Here is a 20,121-nt window from a genome sequence, read left to right as displayed (position 1 = left end):
TAAACATGTCTTTGAATTTCAGGTGTTCCTGTCAGAAACATACGTACCTACGAGAGCTGCAAAGATCCAAATCACAGCCAGTTTTTCCATGTTTCCAGAGGAGAAATGTTGGAAGTGATGTTCACTGGGAGTTAGCTGTGAGTGGTCTGATGTTCACAGCTGGAGTCAGACAGGTTTCTGCAGTCAGGAGGAGGAGGAGCTGCTTTTGTTCTCATGTTTCCTGTTAAATCCTGATGACAGCTTGTGTGTCTGCAGGAGATCCTGCATAGTTTGTGCTTCGTGCTGCTGTTGAAAGTTAAGCAGCCAAACACAGAGCTTGCACAGAGGTCTTTATGGATCTGTTTTCTCTTCTCACGGCAGCCTCGCTGCTCAGAATCTTTTATTTATTTACTGCAACAAACTGACACTTTAAAGAGGAACTGAAGGCAACACTCGTGCTCTGCCGGAACCTCACCGCGTGACACAGGCGGAAGTAAACAAAGGAAAGGCGCTAATACCGTGTTGTTGTGTGAGCTGAGTGTGTGAGCTGTGGCAGTAACAATGCCTTCAGTTCAGTATCTGAGAGAGTTTATCAACGAGCGACTAACTGCTGCTGCTGAACAAATATTCTTGGAGTTTGAAAAAACGATCGTCCAGTACGAGGAAGAGATCGACCGTCAGCGCAGACTGCTGGATATCACCTGGAAACCCGAAATCAAGCTGCACAGGACAGGTGAGTGTCCCTCTGAGGGAGGATCCTGATCACAGCTCTGCGGGACGTTTCTGATTGTGAGGACTTTTTGGAGATGTGAGCTAACAAAGAGCAAACAGAGGACAGGACTGCACTGCGCTCCATTCAAACAGCAGGCGCTGAAATCAGCTGGATCTGAGCTTTTCTCTGACCTGCATCCATCACTCAATCCTGTGAATCGTTTGAAAAACTTTTTGTTTGGCGGTGAAACGTGTGTTTGATGGTGCGTTCAGGTGCACCTTCTAAACTCAGTAATCCAGCCTGAAAAGGTTTTTCCTTGATTTCCTTTCTTCTTCTGCTGTAAAGAGTTCAGTGTTAACGTCATAACAATCAGTCTTTTTTATTTCTCCATCAGTGACGTCAGAGCGGTCGCCCGGGCCCTTTGTGATGATGTCACATAAAAGCTAAAGTCGTGCACAGCACGTGCACGGTTCCCGTGGTCACATTTCCACACGTGTGAGAAAAACAAACCATGTTGTTGTTCAGAGTCACGGACGCGACTGAAAGAAGTGACACAGAGTTTAATGTGCAGCCTCGCACAGTGAAAGCTGATATTGAATTTATGAAGTGTAGTGGCAGTGCGGTGCTGCTGCTGTGCTGAGGGGGCTTCACCTTCCAGATGTTTGTCTGAATAAATGCAGATCTGAGATCAGTGACTTACAGCTGATTGGACGGCTTTGCTCTCATACACGAGCGACGCAGTCATGCTGTAAAGTCCTGTTAATGTTTCTGTGGTTGTGACTTCTTTCTTCTGTCTCTCCAGACGACCCACAGCAGCAGGTCTGTGAGGAGGAGGAGGAGGAGGAGGTTCTCCCTGAGCAGCAGCTCTGGAACCAGGAGAGGAGCTCCAGTGTGGAGGAACCAGAACCTCCACAGATTAAAGAGGAAGAGGAGGAACTGTGCAGCAGTCAGGAGGGAGAGCAGCTGGGACTGAAGGAGGAGCCTGAAGTTCATAATGATCCTGTGCAGTACGAGGAAGAGATGGACCGTCAGCGCAGACTGCTGGATATCGCCTGGAAACCCGAAATCAAGCTGCACAGGACAGGTGAGTGTCCCTCTGAGGGAGCGATTTTACTCATGGGCCGTTTCTCAATACTCGTGCAGCCAGTCCCGACTTCGTAAGTTCACACGGGAGTCCGGACTTCCCGAGAATGCGAGAAACAGCGCGATCATTCCACAGCTGAACAGCAGCGTACTTGATGACATCACACAGAGTTTTACTGCATCCCTGCTGAACTGTGATTAATATTTGCAATGGAAACTACACGTGACGTAGTAGATTTCTTTAAGAAAACGCTGCTTATTGAGTGAAAACAAGCAGGTGAGACGTTAAAACGCTGCTATTTCATTTTTGCAGGCCCCTAAAATCAACACTGGACTGCTCGGGTTTGGAAGAGAATCGAACAAATATTAAAAACCTAATTTGATCAATGCTGCAGCCGTCAGCTATTAATGTGTCAGCATGTTGTTTCTGCTCCCGGAGAAAATGTTTCCTTCTGAATTCAAAGATTTTAATGTTAATCAGCTGTTACTTACTTTTGTGTTTAAAGAAGAACATTTTACATGAGGGGACATGACGGCCCAGATAGCAAATATCCTTTCAAACGATGTTAAATCAATATCAGGCAATTCTGTTGAAACAACATTAGAGTCTGACATTGAATCACTGTTGAACTCTGATGGTGGTTTTCCATCACTTTTCACTTGGTTACTGTTGAAACACTAAAATCATAATTAAAAATCAACAGTACTTAATGGGCGTTTCTACCAACACTAAACCACCGCAGATTACCATCAATACTTAAACCTGCAGAAAGTACAACATTGATCCACAAACAGGAAACCGATGATATGCTGGACATTATCTTACAGTTTGTCCATAATAACGTCTCTGTAATATGAAGCATCTGGTATTATGTAACTTAAAAAATGACAGCCGTCTCTGTGTCAATAACAAAGTAATTTATTAGTAGGTCTGTGCGATATCCTGATATAAAACATCTATCGTCCGATAACTATATAAATCACAAAAATGTAACATTTTCTGTAAAGTCTGTGAATCTCGGGCAGCTCGACTTGTGTGAAGTGTTTCCAGCTGTGCGTCGTGTAGCTGGAGTCGAGTGTTTTAACGATGCATGAAACGATACATTTTTAGACATAAGTTGTAACGGCGCCGTTTTCTTATTACACAGCGTGCTGCGGGGAAAAGCCTGTTCTAACGTTTGAGTCTAAGCTTTATTTTTTAGCACCTGGCGTCTTTTTTTACTTCTCATTCGTAAACACTCTGCATCTTTCACGTGATTCAGTTTATTTTGAAAAGTCTCAACAGGATCTTGAGCTTTATTGTGAAAGGTTTATGTGGAACATAAACAAGCGGACACGTGGTGGTGTTACCGTCATTGTTGCTAACCACAACGCATAAAAACAGGCGCTTGTCCGTCTGTAGTGTGGTTATATTAAATATAAGAGAGAACTTTAATAAAGCCGCTACAGTGACATCAAAACATGAACAAATATTGTAAACAGTTTATTTTACGACACCACGAAACAAACGATAGCGTAAAATGAAACGATAGTATACATGGGGTATATATTTACCCCATGTTTAGTAACTTGGGGTAAATTTCTTCTGTGATTGTCCTTTTTGTTGGAGCAACTGCCTTAATCAACAGCAGCTCCCCCTGGTGTTAAAACGAAGAAGTGCAATACACTCAAGCACAAGTTGAAGTGCAGCCTTATTCTATTCTATTTATAAATTTAATTAATTAATTAAAAATTTCCCGCGGGCTGCAGTTGGTCATAGACAGTGGTTTAGCCAAATTGTCACATGCTAACATGCTGTTAGCTTGGAAGCTTTTCACTGTGAGTGAAGATGCAAACGTCCCCTAAGTTCAGCTATTAGGGCATGTCCATGAAAACATGCTTAATAAAAAAACCTATGATCATTTAAAAGAAGCTAACAAAGGCAAAGTGGTTAAAGCTAAAGCTAGAATGTGCTGAGAGCCACCCAAAAGCCGGCAGCACGTAATGAACAAAGGATCACAGCAGTTATGACGAACATTATGGAGATGAATTGAGAAGATCAAAAGTTCTGTTTCCTGTGATGTCATTATAAACATGCTGGAGAAGGTTGGATTTGATTTATTGCACCTGCTTCCATTTAGTAACATTTGTCAGCAACTTATTTTTACTTAGTTCAGTGAATTATTCAGCTTCTCAGTTTTTAACCCTCATCTTACAGATTAGGATCCATCGAGACCTCACAGGTTAATTATCAGCTCATTGCAGGATATTTATTACAGCCTTTCTACAGCAGCTGGTAGTTCATCCTCGCTCTGCCCTTACTGCTGATGTCCCTCTGTTGATGAGCTTTATTCTGGAGGGGGACAATTCACTCTCGCAGCCTGAATTTGTGGCCATTCTCCTTTATTATTATACTTAATTAGTAATATTTACTGATGATTTTCTACCACATTTTTCTTTTTCTTATCTCCTTCTGTCCCTCCAGACATCCCACAGCAGCCTGTCTGTAAGGAAGAAGAGGAGGAGGAGGAGGTTCTCCCTGAGCAGCAGCTCTGGAACCAGGAGAGGAGCTCCAGTGTGGAGGAACCAGAAGCTCCACAGATTAAAGAGGAACAGGAGGAACTGTGCAGCAGTCAGGAGGGAGAGCAGCTGGGACTGAAGGAGGAGACGGATACCTTCATGGTGACTGCTGCTGAGGAAGGAGAGCACAGTGAACCAGGAGGAGACGAGGAGCAGCTCCTCACTCACAACTTTGCTGTAGCTGACAGTCAAGATCTGGGAGGAAACAAGAACGCAGATTCAAGATCAAGTAGAGAAAGACACAAAGGTCACAACAATGCAGAAAATCCCACTATGTCAGAGAGTCACTGTAACTTTGATAAAAGTAGTAAGTCTTTAAAATGTGATGTTTGTGGAAAAACCTTTAAGTTTAATTATCAAATGAAGGATCATTATTCCATCCACACAGGTGAGAGACCGTTCGCTTGTACGGTGTGTGGAAAAATGTTCAGATGCAGTAGCTTTTTGAAGAAGCACCTAAGAACGCACTCCGATGTGAAGCCATATAGTTGTAAAACATGTGGGAAAAAGTTTGGAAGTAATCGTAATTTAGTGACGCACACAAGAGTTCACACGGGTGCGAAACCATATCAATGCAAAACGTGTGGGAAGTGGTTCAGATGTCACTCTCATTTAAGAGATCACATAAGAATTCACACAGGCGAGAAACCATATCGTTGTGAAACATGCGGGGAAGCTTTCAGACATCGTAATGTTTTATCGGCACATGTAAGAAAGTCACACATGTTGTTGTAAAAGTCAGAAGTTTTCATCACACATGTTCTTTTTTACCCGGCTACATCACCATGGTAACTTGTGACGGGAGAAGAGAGCGGGAGATCGACCGATGGACTGGTGCTGCGGCGTTTTCACTGTCCACACCGCGGCGTGAAAGCACCGTTTTCAAAACGCTGCGTTTTCCATCAGTGAAAACACCGTCTCAGTGTGGACAGGAGGCCAAAATGCAGAGAAAACAATGTGTTTTTAAACAAAAACACGTTCGTGTGGACGTAGCCTGTGTCTCTTGGCTGGGGAAGGTCTGTGCTTCTCTGCTTAGGTTGCTGTCGCTGCCACCCGGCCCCGTGGAAGTGGAAGAAGATGTGTGGATGGATGAATTGCAGCTATTACAAAAACACAAAAACAATAAAATGAATTTGTTTGCTGCAGACTAAAGCAAGTCTTTGATCTTTGGGACTGTAAGCTTTAATGTTTAACTGGGGCCAGTTCAGCGTTTCAGAGCTCTAATGAGAGCTGAGCGAGAAAATAATTATCACATTAAAATGTTTATTTTACTGCTCAATGCACTAAATCACCAGATTAACAGCTTTTATAGATGTTTTATCATTATATCATCATCAAAGCTTAAATCACAAGTTCACATCCATCGTAACGACACCGTTTTCTCTGACTGGGGTTTTAGGTTTTCTTGAGTCAGTTAACATAAAGAAAGTCTGGCTGTGGTGAAGTTCATTCGTACCCTTAAGATCTGAAATGTTCCAAAGTCTGATGAACTAAGCCACAGGAAGCTGGACAACATTGTATTCACAGATCCAAGCATCATTCATCCATGTAAACTCTGACATGCGTCACTATGAACCACATAAAAATGTTCACTGCTCATTATCCAGATGTGTTTGAGGAGGGAGCAACAAAAACAAATATAAACATCCTGAGGTCTGCAGTGTTTGTTCAGAGAAAGTTTGATTTATCGTTTAAAGTGAAAGAGTGAGAGTATTCCTACATAACCGAATTAAAGAGATCTGCTCATGTGAGACGGAGTTCATGATAAATTAATTTGAAGTAATTAAATCATATTTATGTCCATAAAATATTCATATCTGACTGAACCTTTATGTGTGATTGAAATCTTGGCAAATTATGTGAAGTAAAACATCGAAAAAAAGAAAAGGAGATGAAGTGATTTCAAAGTTTAAGCTTTGTTTTAAGTCATATATGTAATAAACAAGAGGATGATGAGCTGGACATCGGTCGATAGACGTCAGCAGCAATGATTGGACGTCACAATGGATGAGACCAGATGTGATCTCAGTAGCATCTGCAGCTTCTCTCCAGTTTCTCTCCTCACAAAGATCAGAACATAACGAGACAATGAACGCAAAGCAGAGCAGTGATGTAGGACACAGAAGTAAAACAGGAAATGCAGAGACACGGAGTTGACAAGGATATGTGTCTGACAGGGAACAGAAACCAAAGACTAGAGATTCAAAATAAGACAAAAAAAGACTATTAATAATAACCAACATAAAACACTGGGTCACTGAGCCAGGACCATGACACCCAGGTGGGAGAGGGGTGTGGTCCAGGGTCCTGTCCCCTGGTAGGACCTTTAACATGTTGGTGGAATTTGGGGAGTACAGATTTCAAACATGCCTCATGAAAGTCCCCGACAACAACATGGACGCCCTCAGAGTGCGCTCGCTGCTGTTTGCTGATAATAAGTTGGAGGTGATTGAGTGTTGAGCTAACCTCAGCATCAGGGGTGATGTAAACAGAGGTAAGTATGGCTACAGTTAGCTCGCAAGGTAGACAGAAGGACCTACACCTGATTGGAAAGTCCGGTGAGCAGTTACTGTCCTACTGTTATGGCACCAGACCGGGAGCACAGAGGACAGTATCACTGAATATCATTTTGTTCCAGGGTTCAACTTTTCTTTTAGACCAGGGGTGTCAAACTCAAATACACAGTGGGCCAAAATTCAAAACTGGAACAAAGTCACGGGCTAACATTAATATTTATTGAAAAAAAAATCTTCCTCCAGATATAAGAATGAATCTTTTCTTATGGACTCAAATAAGTTTTGCTGGAAAACTGAATATGGAACAAGCAAAGCTTAATACTAAACAATATATATATTAGCTGTATAATACCAGTAGGCCAGCTCTAATAGTAATTTGGTATGGCTTCGCGGGCCAAATGTAATTAGGCTGCAGGCCAAATTTGGCCCGCGGGCCAGAGTTTGACACCTATGTTTTAGACTTTAGAGAGAAGTGATGGGACTAATTGGATCAGCCAATCAAATAGTTTTGTGCTTCCACAGCAGCTCTGTCTCTGATCTTTACTGCTTCATTTCTCTGTTGTCTTTGTCATCAGTCCAATGACACAAGAATCAGAGGTTTAACAGTGTGTGGCTCCCTCTAGTGGATGTTGTGGAGTATTCTGTTGTCTTTGCTCCAAAGGTTTTTGTACAGAGTTTTGCTGTTTCCTGTCACTGTGGGCTGCAGAGCACAGTAGTACACAGCAGAGTCAGACAGCTGAAGCTTCTGGATCTTCAGAGGAACTGATGTCTTGTTGAGCTCAGCATCAAATCTGTTTTTTGGGAACTCTTGAGCGTTGTCCTCTGATGCTGTGTCACGTCTTAAAACATATTTTGGAAATTTGTTCACTTCTTGTTTGTACCAGAACAAATATGCGTATGTAGAAGTTGTTTCATATTTGCAGTGAAGTGTAACTGTGTCTCCTTCAGCAGCAATGACATCTCCTTGTTCCTGGATCACTTTGTCTTCTCCTTTACACTCTGAGGAAGAACAGAACATGCAGAGGAAGAGATGGATCAATAAACATGATTGAAGTTATTGAAAAGTTCCACAGTGTAAAATGATTAAATCTCCTCTTTCTGTCCTTGTTGTGAGTCGTGTGCAGAGGAAACATGTTGATGTTTGTATCTCACCAAAGAAAAGAGCAGCAAGAATAATCCACAGCCAATGTTCCATCTGTACAACAAGGTTTAAATCAACAGGAGAAACTAGCTGATGTTCAACATTCAGTCTGAGAATTGTTCTCTTCACAGCAGCACTTATTATTGACACAATGGTTGAACACAGTGCAGAAGGAGAGCACCGCCTACTGGATGATGTCGCCCTCTAGTGGAGCTGAGCAGTGTGGAAAAATCTTCCAGTACCTTGTGTTTTTGTACATCCTGTGTTAACCTGCTAACTGAGGCCTGCACAGTCTGAGCTGTAGCTCTTGGCTTTGTTGCAGTTTCACTGAACATCACATGATCAGACCTTGGGATGAATTGGCTGGGACTTCCTCACCTGGGATGATTGGCAGCTTAAATGGTTTCCACTTGTGAATAATAATCTCACTGCAGACAAAGGGAATTAAAACTGTTTGAAAACAGCCTCATAATCTCTCCACTATGTCTTTCTGAAACTGACCCACATCTTGTATGGACGGCACGCTCCAAAGTTCAGGTGGTTTGTGCTGCATGTTTTCCTCAGACGCTGCAGGACGTTACAGTGAAATGTGCTGACAGTCTGACCCCGAGGGATAAATTCATAGTGAACAACCCTTTGAGTTCTTTGGGAACCAAAGATGTGCATGCTCACTGTGGAGATGACCTAATGCCTCCTCTTCAAACTCTGACACTGTGGACTCTCCACTGAAGACTGCTGTTTGGTGTTTATCAGAGTGGGAACCCAAGAGAGCCCCAAAGTTTCTGTTTGGCAAAGAAGAAAATGTCTTAAACTAAACTGCATCAAAATATGTCATCAGCGTATTTTTGTGATTTTATGTCATGTTATAATTTGTATTTGATTCAGAATTTTCTAATTCATGTTTTCACTCTCAGTTCAGGGTTGATTGTGTGCGCTCTGCCAGCTCGAGTCTCCAGTAGATTTTTTTTTTTCATTTGCTGTGTTTTGTGTTTGTTTGGTGCTTAAGACGTGACGTTAATTCAATAAGGAGAGATCACTTGGAAGAACTGAACATGATTTTCTGAGATAGAGAAGTTAATCAGTGTATTTGGAGATTGGACTCTGATGGAATCCCAGCAGTGACCGAATCTAGGACGGGACTCCCGGCATTTTAGATGCTGGTGGTGGTGAAGATGAATATTTAGGCTCGGATGGCGCTCTGACTGATTTGGGTGAGGTGGAGATGTGGAGGAGATGGGTTCAATGAATGAGTGGCTGAAAGGGAGAATAATGGAGAGCATAGACATAAACCACACAGAGTGGAGGCTGAGTACAGTGAGCACATTCAGAGTTGGGTGAATTGGTTATTTGTAAGTTTTTATCACATCTTTGTTGGCATTTACTCTTCTAGCTCTTAAATCTCCATGCAGCTTTAACTCTGCCACATCGAGTGCAAAATATAAGACGTGTTTCTTGTCTTTGTAAAATATCTGCACAAAGAGACTGTGTGTTGAAAATAATAGTAAATCAGTTTGTGTGCTTGACTTAAATATTCCCCTCCCAGTGTAGTGCGCTTAGAGAATGAATGAATGAATGAATGAAAGCTTTATTGGCCATATGCAGGTTGCCCCGCAGAGGAATAGGACCCCCCCCGACTTACACACACAACAAAGACATCACATGGGAATACAGTCGGAGATCGGCAGCGTTACAGAAAAACACTGAAAAAGTACACAACAATGGGAAAGTACAAGAGGAAAAAAAGAGACCTCTACTCATGCTGGGCACCAATGGGAGGACAGCATGAGAACGGGAAACAAAAGAACTCCTCTGCACAGAGATCACATAAATGTCCACAGTACAACATTGGAGCACGTGACAAGCCACAGGGTTGAGTGGGAGGTGAGAAGTAATCCGAAGGAAACACAGCAGCCATCCTGCACAGTGCTACCATTCCAGCGCGGCACACAGACCCGCCGTCTTCCCCCACAGGAAACAAGCATCGAAGGCGTTTGGAAAGGGAGGGGGATGAGTGAGTGCTTATCAGTGTAAGTGTATGTGTGTCCAGAGTTCAGCTGAGACAGTGTCCTTCGCCCTGCCAGGCTCGGTAAACAGTCTGCCAGCCAACCCAGGTGGCCTTGCAGGGGATGGGGAGAATAGTCATCACACAGTCGTTATCAGGGAGTTTTTGTTCGGCTCCAGCCTTGGACCCGTGCAGCTGGCGCCGTGGTGTCCGCATGTTGATGTTGTTGATTTTCTTTTATGCGAGCAGCTCAGGAGAATTTCAAGCTGTTCTTAACACTCCAACACTGGTCTCTCGATCTCCCGTTGGAGAGCCGCGAGCCTCCCCATGATGGTATCAAACTTCTGTTCCGTGGTGTTGTCATTCTTTTGATGCTGAGACCCCACAACTGCAGTGAGCCGTTCTGCGATGTGATCCAACTTTCGCTCAAGGGTCTCATTTTGAGCAGGCCTCTCTCTGATGTATCCCACCATATGCTCAATGGTGTTATTTTGAGTCTTCACGGCAGCTGTAAGCGTCTCCAAGGTGTTAACCATGCTGCGTTCGTTGTGAGAGGTCGCGCCTCGTCCCGTCGCTTCAATCCCAGCGGGCAGCCTTGTGGGGGTTTGAACAGCCGGTTCCGCTGTCTTAATTCTCCGATAAGCCAGGGCCAAGCCAGCTCCGATCAGCAAGAACCCTGTTATCATGGTTCCGAATAGGTAGATATCTTCAGCGTCCTCGATCGACAGTCCTGCCAGGCACACGACCTTCCAGTTCTGCCACCCGTCCATCATGTATCCGGCAGGGAAAGTCCCTCCAGGGCACTCGGGCTCTCCCGAGCCCAGACTTCTCGTTGAGAAAAGGGTTCAATAGCATTCAGAGACCAGTTGATCAAATCCATAATTCTCTTTAAGGTTTTAGAGAACGACAGTGAGAGACTGTTCGAGGGAAAGTAATGCACACGAGACAAGACAAGGACACAAGAGGCTAAGCAGGGGAGATAAGGGGAAGGAGGAGAGGAGAAAAGTGTGACCGCCTTCGCCAAGAGCCAAGGGAAGCTCTTTGCTTCTTGAGAAAGGAACTCCCAGAAATGCACAGGTAAGAACTGAGGGTCAGGTCAGGAGTTTCCACCTCTTACATCAATCTTCTCACTGAACTCCCTTTATAAATGTCAACAGTACATTTTTTATGTCAAATCCATAAAGGATACCATCTCATTGGCTGAGTAAATCAGTGGGTGGAGCCACAGAAAATAACTTTCAGGGTCTGTTGGAGCAGTGAACCATCTGTTGGTGTTAAACAATCCAGCGAGCTGCAGCGACACATTAGAGAAATCCACACAGTGATTTTTACAGCTGGTCTCGTTGCACAAGCGTCTGCACATGTTTCCATATCAGACTGTAAAGTTTAAGGAGGAGAGGATTTGATTGTGTTCGTTTATTTTTAATCCCAGCAGAAGATCAGAACACACTGAGAGTGTCGATTATTCCCACTTTGCTGGAGGAACTCAAAGATAATCTGCAACCTCCAATCCTCGAATCAACATTTCCTGCAGTATGTTGACAAAAATTAAAGACTTTTAATACATTTTTATTTTTCATCAGGCTTCATTTCAACTCTGGAACAAACAATCAGAAAAGAAATACCGAATTAATGTTATCCTTTATTTAACCAGGAAGTGAATCGCTTTCCTTCAGCTTCACAACATTTACACTTCAGTTGCTTTGAATTTCAGGACCACAGACAGCGACGATGTTTCCTCTTGACTGTTGATGCTGATATGAAGTGTTGGTTTGTGGTTGATGTGGATTTGCTGCTCGTGTGAATCCTCCCACAGTGTTTCATTAGCAGCTGTAACCACAGTGACTCTGATAAAACAGGAATTAGCAGAATCCATCTGATATGAAGCTGTGCTTTGAATACCACTTCCCTCCTCTTTGAAGAGTAGTCAGATATCTGTGTTCAGGTTTTTGTACAGCCTCTTCTACACTTTGTATCACTGTGTTTGTAGAGCACAGTAGTAGAGAGCTGTGTCTGCCAGGGTTAGGGCTGCTATGGTCAGATTAGTTGATGTATCTGTTGTTTGGGATCTATATCGCTTATCAGGAATATATTCATAACCACTGTTGTCTTTTGCCCGTTTCCAGAGTATAAACTGCGGAGCCTGAAGGTCAGAATGATGTCTGTACCAGTAAAGGTCAGCAACACTGTCACTCGTCTCATAGCTACATGTGAGTGTGACAGATTCTCCTTCTGTTTCAGTGACTTCAGGTCGTTGAGGAGTGATTGAGTCTCCAGCTGTTAGTCCTGGAAAAAGAAAGAAGAAAAGTAGTGAAATGCAGTCTGTATATCTGCTTAATGCAGCAGCTTCAACTAAACTTTAATCCTGTTCTTAAACTCACCTATAATGTGAGATAGAAGCAAAAAGAGGTGCAGCAACATGTCTTTGGAGTTATTAAAGCCAGACAGACAGCACATGAACAATGTTCTTCCACTGCAGCACAATGACCAACAAATAATGTCATTGGATGAGCTCAACTTCAGTGGGCGGGGCCAGTGTAATAGCTCAGCCAATCAAATAGTTTTGTGCTTCCACAGCAGCTCTGTCTCTGTCTCTGATCTTTACTGCTTCATTTCTCTGTTGTCTTTGTCATCAGTCCAATGACACAAGAATCAGAGGTTTAACAGTGTGTGGCTCCCTCTAGTGGATGTTGTGGAGTATTCTGTTGTCTTTGCTCCAAAGGTTTTTGTACAGAGTTTTGCTGTTTCCTGTCACTGTGGGCCTCACAGCACAGTAGTACACAGCAGAGTCAGACACTGCAGCAGAGGAGATGCTCATCTTGATTTCTTTTCCCTCCACTTGAATCTTCAATCCAGGAACTTTTTCTTCTCCTACTGATCCTAAAGCAGAGTGTGAGATCAGGAACTCTGGAGGTTTTCCTGGATGTTGTCGATACCAGAAGAAATAATCACCAGTTGACACTTTGTAAGTGTAGGTCAGAGTAACTGTGCTGCCTTCTAAACTGGACTCTTCATCTTTGACTGGAGTGAGCTGATCACATGTGACACCTGAAGGAAGAGAGAACGTTTTCAATCAATAATTGACGTTAATGAATCATTTGAATTGAACATAGTTTCCTGTGTAGGTGAGCAGACCTGTGAGAGTGAGAAGAATCAGAGGAAACACACAGTGATGTAATGACAGCATGTTGAGGAACATAAAGTTTGTTTTGTGTTGAACTCTGTTGAATGTGGAGGTTTTTCTCTCTTCTATAGTTCAGTGACAGCTCAGCTCCTCCCTGAATCTCTGCTCCTCCTCTCTGCTCTCAGTCACTCCTCCTCCTGTGGTTCACACACTTTATAACCAAAATGATTTAAGGGAGCCGTGTGACACGTCACACAAGCAGAAGTCACATTAACGATGTCGACAGAGTCAGAGAGTCGCTGATACTCACACAGTTAAAAAGTCTGAAACTTGAGACATTTGGAGAAAAAATGTGTAAGAAGTCCTGAATTCAAGAAACATCTCAGAATAGTTTGTGTATGTTGGGAAGGATTTTTGTTCACAACTGTTTGTTCAAACGAAGCTTCATCTTATTTGATTTGATCTGATCTCTTTTGATCTCTGTCTTCTCTCACTTCCTCATATTGATTTCCAAAGTTATCTTGCAGACTTCCATCTGATGCCCCCAGCTATGTCTCCTTCAGATTTCACCTTCTGTATAAGATGAAGTTCACCTCTGTGTTCCTCCCTCTTGTTAAAGTTCAACACAACCTTTTCTATCCTTTCTTTAAAGGCACTCCTACCCAGCGCCGCCTCATCACCTCTCCTCCCTTCACTTACATGTTCGTTGAACTCTCTCTCCCCCTGCAGACACTCAGTACCACTTCATCCAACTTACTCCAGAATTCCTCTTTTTCTTCTACATAACCTACCCGTGTTATCCACATGTGTACATTGTGCAGTATAGACACTATTAACAGCCTGTAAAAAACTCAGAGGCATTTTTTCAGTGCGTGTGTGTGTTCTCTGTTTTGGCTTTTCTCCATGTAGTAACTTTGAAAGCTTGTGTGTGTGCGTGTATCGGAGTATTTGCCTTTTTATAATATTATTTATTTATTTTTTGTGTCCTTTTCTACTTCCAGACCTTCCACTGCGACTCCTCTGCAGAGAGGAGGAGGTTCTCCCTGAGCAGCAGCTCTGGAACCAGGAGAGGAGCTCCAGTGTGGAGCAGGAGGAACCAGAACCTCCTCAGATTAAAGAGCAACAGGAGGAACTGGGCAGCAGTCAGGAGGGAGAGCAGGTTGTAGTGAAGGAAGAGAATGATACCATTTTTAAGGTGACTGTTACTTGGGGGGAAAGCAACCAGAGTGAAGCAGAACCAGACAGTGACCAGCTCGCTGCTCACAGCTCTGCTGTAGCTGAGAGCCAGGATCAGGAAGGAAGCAGGAATGTCAATTCAGGTTCGACTGGAAATAGAAGCAGAAGTCAGAGCAATGATACAGAAAACTCTCCCATGCCAGCTGATAAGTGTAACACTGATACAGGTAAACAGCCTTTGAAAGGAGATGATTTTCCCTTAAGAAAATGTAAAAAAGCCTTCAAGAAAAAGTCTCAAAAGAGGACACGTCACAGAATGCAAACAAGAGAGAAGCTGCATACCTGCAAAACGTGTGAGAAAACCTTTAGTGAAAAGAGCATTTTGTTGCGTCACACAAAAATTCACACGGGAGAGAAGCTGCATACCTGCAAAACGTGTGAGAAAACCTTTATTCAACGCAGTGATTTGATGAACCACATGAGAATCCACACAGGAGAGAGGCCTCATCCCTGCCAAGCATGTGAGAAAACCTTCACTACACGCTGTCCCCTTCTGCGCCACATGAGAACGCACACAGGAGAGAAGCCGTATGTTTGTGAGACCTGCGGGGAAAGATTTACTCTGTCAGCGTCACTTAAAAGCCACGAAACTATCCACACGGGAGAGAAACCGTATCACTGTAAAACCTGTGGGAAAATGTTCCGCCAGAGGCATCATTTGTCGTGGCACATGAAGACCCACAAACAACAGAAGTCGTAGTGCTGAAAGTTTTATGGGGAAAACCGTATTTCAAACACCTTTAAACTACTCCAAAAACTATTCTGATTGGCAGCATTTTTTCTTTTTTTTTGTAAGAAGTCCCTCATGAACAGTTGACCTCCTCACCTGATCACTAAGGAAGGCCAGCGCCACCCTTCAGAGGATGCTCATTTCTGCTGCTGTATCTGTGATCACGTTCTTTTGACCTTTTGAATTTCGGGGAGTTTCTTGTTTTGGGAGATTTCTTTGCCATTCTGGAAGAAGGGTTTTGTAACTTTTCTAATAACGCTATAATCAACCTTTGAGTTCAGCATGTTTTCAGTGATTTTCTACAGCAGTTTCTGTGTCATATTATTACAACTGTGTAAAGTTATACCAAAAAGGAGCATTTTGTCAGCTGATGGTCTTCATCTGCAGCCTTTGAGATTTTCTCCTGTGACAGAGTCGCACAAACTTTACCTCCATCACTTTGGATTCTGAGTGTTGTTGAAAACCAGAGGATACGAGACGATATCTGACTGATTGAAAATATCTGTTATTCTTTTTTACTGTGTCTCAGTTATTTGTGGGTTATGAGCTCAGATGTCAGAGTGGTGATATCTGACAGCTGAAGCAGTTTTGTTTCTGTTTCTTCAGAAGACAAACAAACTGTAAATGTTCGAAAGTGTTCTTTATAAATAAAGTTTTTTTTCTTCAAACAGTTTTGTGCTTCCACAGCAGCTCTGTCTCTGTCTCTGATCTTTACTGCTTCATTTCTCTGTTGTCTTTGTCATCAGTCCAATGACACAAGAATCAGAGGTTTAACAGTGTGTGGCTCCCTCTAGTGGATGTTGTGGAGTATTCTGTTGTCTTTGCTCCAAAGGTTTTTGTACAGAGTTTTGCTGTTTCCTGTCACTGTGGGCTGCAGAGCACAGTAGTACACAGCAGAGTCAGACACTGCAGCAGAGGAGATGCTCATGTTGAACTGGTTTTTCCCCACTTCAATTTTCAGTCCAGGGATTTTTTCTAATCCTATTTCTCCTGATGCAGAGTGAGAGATCATTAACTCTGGTTGTATTCCAGGATATTGTCGATACCAGAATAAATAATCATTAGTCTTCACTTCTCTGGATAATCTATAGGACAGAGTAGCAGTGCTGCCTTCTACACTGAACACTTCTTTGTTGGTTGGAGTGAGATCTTCACAGCTGACACCTAAAGGAACAGAAACATGTTTTATTCTTTTATAAATCATCACAATTCAAATGTCTTTCTTTAAACACACAGATTGTAACGTACCTGTTAGAATGGTGAGAATCAGTAAAGAAAGTGCAGAATAGTCCAAAGACAACATGTTGAATGAAGGTAAAGTTTATGGTTTGTGTTGAACTCTGTTGAATGTGGAGGTTTCTCTCTCTTCTAGTTCAGTAACAGCTCAGCTCCTCCCTGAATCTCTGCTCCTCCTCTCTGATCTGGATTTGAACTTCTCTCACTTCCTCCTGCTTTACACACTAGTAGCAGCATCTTCACTTTCAGGTGGAGCTCATATTTCATTAGGCTCCAGCTTCCCTGCATCACTGAATTGGATAAGCTGCAAATGGATGGATCAGAATCAGAATACTTTATTGATCCCTAGGGGAAATTATTTAATGGATAATTAATTATTCACTGTTAAGTTGAAACAAAAACACTTTCTGAACAAAAAATCTTCAGAAAACTGGAGAACTATTCTTCATGACCACGTTGAAAATGACGATGAGGTCTGTCTGCTTGGAAGCTGAAGTAGAAAAAGGTGTACCTCGTCACTTTTACACGGAGCTGATTGTCTCACATGAACCTGATCTCCAGGTCATATTTTCCTTTCTTCCTGCTTTATTTTGATTTACTAACCAGTCGTTTCACTTTAGTGTTTCCCCTGACTGATCCATTTCTGCTGGTAAACATTCTTTTTTCAGTTGTGTGGTTGGCAGGAAGTGGACCCAAACGCAGGACTCAGGAGAGAAGAATTGAACTCAAAAACCTGCTTGTCACTGGAGACTGTGACAATACAGACATGTGGGATAACAAGGGGATTTCTCTGCTCTGCCTCTTGACGAAGGCAGTCGCACTTTTCTCCTCCTCCTCTCCCTTAGCTTCCCTGCTTAGCCTCTTGTGTCCTTGTCTAGTCTCGTGTTTTTTGTATTACTTTCCCTGGAACACTCTCTCACAGTCTGTTCTCTAAAACCTAAAAGACGAATTATGGATTTGATCAACTGGTCCCTGAATGCAATTGAACCCTTTTCTCAACGAGAAGTCTGGGCTCGGGTGAGCCTGAGTGTCCTGGAGGTGCTTTCCCTGCCGGATACACGATGGACGGGTGGCAGAATTGGAGGGTCGTGTGCCTGGCGGGACTGTCGATCAAAGACGCTGAAGATATCGACCTATTCGGAACCATGGTAACAGGGTTCTTGCTGATTGGAGCTGGCTTGGCCCTGACTTATCGGAGAATTAAGAAAGCGAAACCGGCTGTTCAAACCCCCACAAGGCTGCTGTGGTGTGAATAAGGCACGGCGGGACCAAAGATCATAATTTAGAGCCATTATATTGATTTCACACCACAACACACCCAAACCCCTGAGTCCCCGTGTTTTTAACTAGGCGGGCGTGATTAAGGATGCCGTGCAGGTGCGTCCGCCCTCCCTGTGCAGCACCGCAGGCCACACCCCACCACAGCTGCCTGCTGGGATTGAAACGATGGGACGAGGCGCAGCTTCTCAGAATGGGCTCATTGAGCACAAGAATGACAACATCACGGAGCGTAAGTTTGATAACATCTTGGAGAAGCTCGCGGCTCTCCAACGGGAGATTGAGAGACCAGTGTTGGTCTGTTAGAACAGCTTTGAAATTCACATGAGTTGTTCGCACTAAAGTAAAAACCACCATCACTTCATGCAGATACCCCTTCTGCACTGCGGTCTCAAGGCTGGAGCTGAACAACAACACCCTGATAACGCCTGTGTTGAGACTGTTCTTCCTATCCCACGCGAGGCCACCTGGGTTGGCTGGAAGACTGTTTACTTAGCCTGGCAGGGCAAAGGACACTGTCTCAGCTGAACTATGGACACACACACACACATACATATACACTGATATGCACACACTCATCCCCCCTCCAAATGCCTTCGACGCTTATTCCCTTCCGATGCTGACGGTGGATCAAGGACACCAGCGCACGCAGGCCCAGATGTGCTGTCTACACTGGCTGTCTCTCACCCTTTACCCCCCCCTGCTGCTTGTCATGTGTTTCTTTGGTGTATTAAGAGGTTTTCATGTGCAGAGGAGTTTTTTCTGTTCTCAAACTGATCTCCCTGTTGGAGCTCAGTCTGGGGGGAGTTATTTTTTCTCCTTGTCCCATGTGATGTTTTGTGTAATGTATGTATAGTCGGAGGGTAAGATGGCGCCGCCATTGCGTGCAATAGGTCGGCAGCCTTAACATGAAATTTCCCCTTGTGGGACCAATAAATGTATCTTATCTTGTCTTAAAAGGAACAAATGGGAACACAGCTGATGGTGACTAACACAATGATGGCCTGTATTTGTATAGCGCTTTACTAGTCCCTAAGGACCCCAAAGCGCTTTACACATCCAGTCATCCACACATTCACTGGTGATGGCAGCTACATTGCAGCCACAGCCACCCTGGGGCGCACTGACAGAGGCGAGGCTGCCGGACACTGGTGCCACCGGGCCTTCTGACCACCACCAGTAGGCAACGGGTGAAGTGTCTTGCCCAAGGACACAACGACCGAGACTGTCCGAGCCGGGGCTCGAACCGGCAACCTTCTGATTACAAGACGAACTCCCAACTCTTGAGCCACGATCGCCCCATCAGGTGAGAGGAAGTCAAACTAAATACAAGACACAGAGGGCAGTCACCAAAATGAAACAGGAAGAGGAACATAACAGAATGTGGAGACAAGATTAACTTCACAACTAAACAGGGAAACAATGGAGACAGGACACAGAGAGACAGACACGGGGACAAGACTGAGGAAACAGAAAGGGAACAGGAAAGGAATCAACCTGAAGTCCTCTATCACTAACCTGAGACACAAATACCACAACACAGAACCAACAAAGGGATCAGGAAAACTCAAAAGCACAAAGAAACCAAAACATTATGAACAGAAACGAGGAGCATAAATTACTTCTAAAACCCAAAAGCAAATAATGAAATTAGAAAACTCAAAATCCTGATGACTCAGGGACCCTGACAGTTTCCTTATACAGAGAAATGAGGCTGTGTCAGTGTGTCAGAGCTCATTTACAGTGATGTAGATTCAGTAACATACATGTGGTGGCACAAAACAAACTGTGTCACAGTAACAGAATCAGAGGTTTAACAGTGTGTGGCTCCCTCTAGTGGATGTTGTGGAGTATTCTGTTGTCTTTGCTCCAAAGGTTTTTGTACAGAGTTTTGCTCTTTCCTGTCACTGTGGGCCTCACAGCACAGTAGTACACAGCAGAGTCAGACACTGCAGCAGAGGAGATCTCCAGATGAAACTCCTTTTTTTGATCATCATGTATAAACTTCAGCTTTTCTGTTTGCTTTGAATGTTCTGCCATGAGAAGCTGTGGATGTGAACCAGACTTCTGATGGTACCAGAAAAGTGAATATACAGAGCCTGAATATTTGCAGGAGAGAGTCACAGTGTCTCCTTCCAAACTCATCACTACATCTTTAGATGGTGTCAGTAAATCCTCAGAGGATCCTGAAAACAACAAAGACATATTTCACCATCATGTTTCTGTATCTTTAAACTTAGTTTATAAAAAGTGAATCAATTCAAACAACATCCAAATATTTTCATGTCCATCATCTCCTTTTACATCTCACTCCATCTTTTGATGACTCACCAGTCTGAAAGGAGACGATCATCATCCAAATGAAAAGCAGCAACATGATTTTCTCTTGGACTGAATGAACAATAGAGAGAACACAGCAGCTCTTCAGCTCCTAAATGAAGCCTTTCATATTCACTTCTGTAGCTCCTCCTCCAAAGGCGGCTTCTTCTGGATCGGCTTGGCCCTGGTTTCTGTGGAGCCTGTAA

At 43.5% G+C, this 20,121-nt stretch overlaps 2 protein-coding genes across 3 annotated transcripts; both read left to right on the top strand.

The window, feature by feature from the left end:
- Window positions 1-534: 534 nt before the first annotated feature.
- LOC148097217 (uncharacterized) lies at window positions 535-5,267 on the top strand. 2 transcript variants are annotated; one of them, XM_087831882.1, is made up of 3 exons: window positions 535-712; window positions 1,494-1,775; window positions 4,239-5,267. In XM_087831882.1, exons 1-3 carry the CDS (start codon window positions 541-543, stop codon window positions 5,066-5,068), a joined length of 1,284 nt encoding a protein of 427 aa, XP_087688008.1. In that variant the 5' UTR covers window positions 535-540; the 3' UTR covers window positions 5,069-5,267. The 2 variants fall into 2 exon arrangements, with proteins under 2 accessions (XP_087688008.1, XP_087688009.1); XM_087831883.1 differs by lacking the exon at window positions 1,494-1,775.
- Window positions 5,268-6,833: 1,566 nt separating this feature from the next.
- On the top strand, window positions 6,834-15,052 carry LOC148097216 (uncharacterized). Its single transcript, XM_087832373.1, has 4 exons — window positions 6,834-6,891; window positions 12,119-12,202; window positions 14,118-14,465; window positions 14,541-15,052. Exons 1-4 carry the CDS (start codon window positions 6,834-6,836, stop codon window positions 15,050-15,052), a joined length of 1,002 nt encoding a protein of 333 aa, XP_087688499.1.
- The last annotated feature ends 5,069 nt before the right edge of the window (window positions 15,053-20,121 follow it).

The sequence above is a fragment of the Neolamprologus brichardi genome, chromosome 18 (assembly GCF_056152115.1).
Source record: "Neolamprologus brichardi isolate AB-2024 chromosome 18, ASM5615211v1, whole genome shotgun sequence".
NCBI classification, from domain to species: domain Eukaryota; kingdom Metazoa; phylum Chordata; class Actinopteri; order Cichliformes; family Cichlidae; genus Neolamprologus; species Neolamprologus brichardi.
This window is presented reverse-complemented; position numbering and strand designations above follow the sequence as displayed.

Excerpts from the sequence above, each read along its gene's own strand:
- LOC148097217 (XM_087831882.1), top strand. The coding sequence starts at position 541 with ATGCCTTCAGTTCAGTATCTGAGAGAGTTTATCAACGAGCGACTAACT. Across the intron at positions 713-1,493 it reads AATCAAGCTGCACAGGACAG|ACGACCCACAGCAGCAGGTC; the intron begins GTGAGTGTCCCT and ends CTGTCTCTCCAG. Across the intron at positions 1,776-4,238 it reads AATCAAGCTGCACAGGACAG|ACATCCCACAGCAGCCTGTC; the intron begins GTGAGTGTCCCT and ends CTGTCCCTCCAG.
- LOC148097216 (XM_087832373.1), top strand. The coding sequence starts at position 6,834 with ATGGCTACAGTTAGCTCGCAAGGTAGACAGAAGGACCTACACCTGATT. Across the intron at positions 6,892-12,118 it reads ACACCTGATTGGAAAGTCCG|AGTATAAACTGCGGAGCCTG; the intron begins GTGAGCAGTTAC and ends GCCCGTTTCCAG. Across the intron at positions 14,466-14,540 it reads AAATAGAAGCAGAAGTCAGA|ATGATTTTCCCTTAAGAAAA; the intron begins GCAATGATACAG and ends CTTTGAAAGGAG.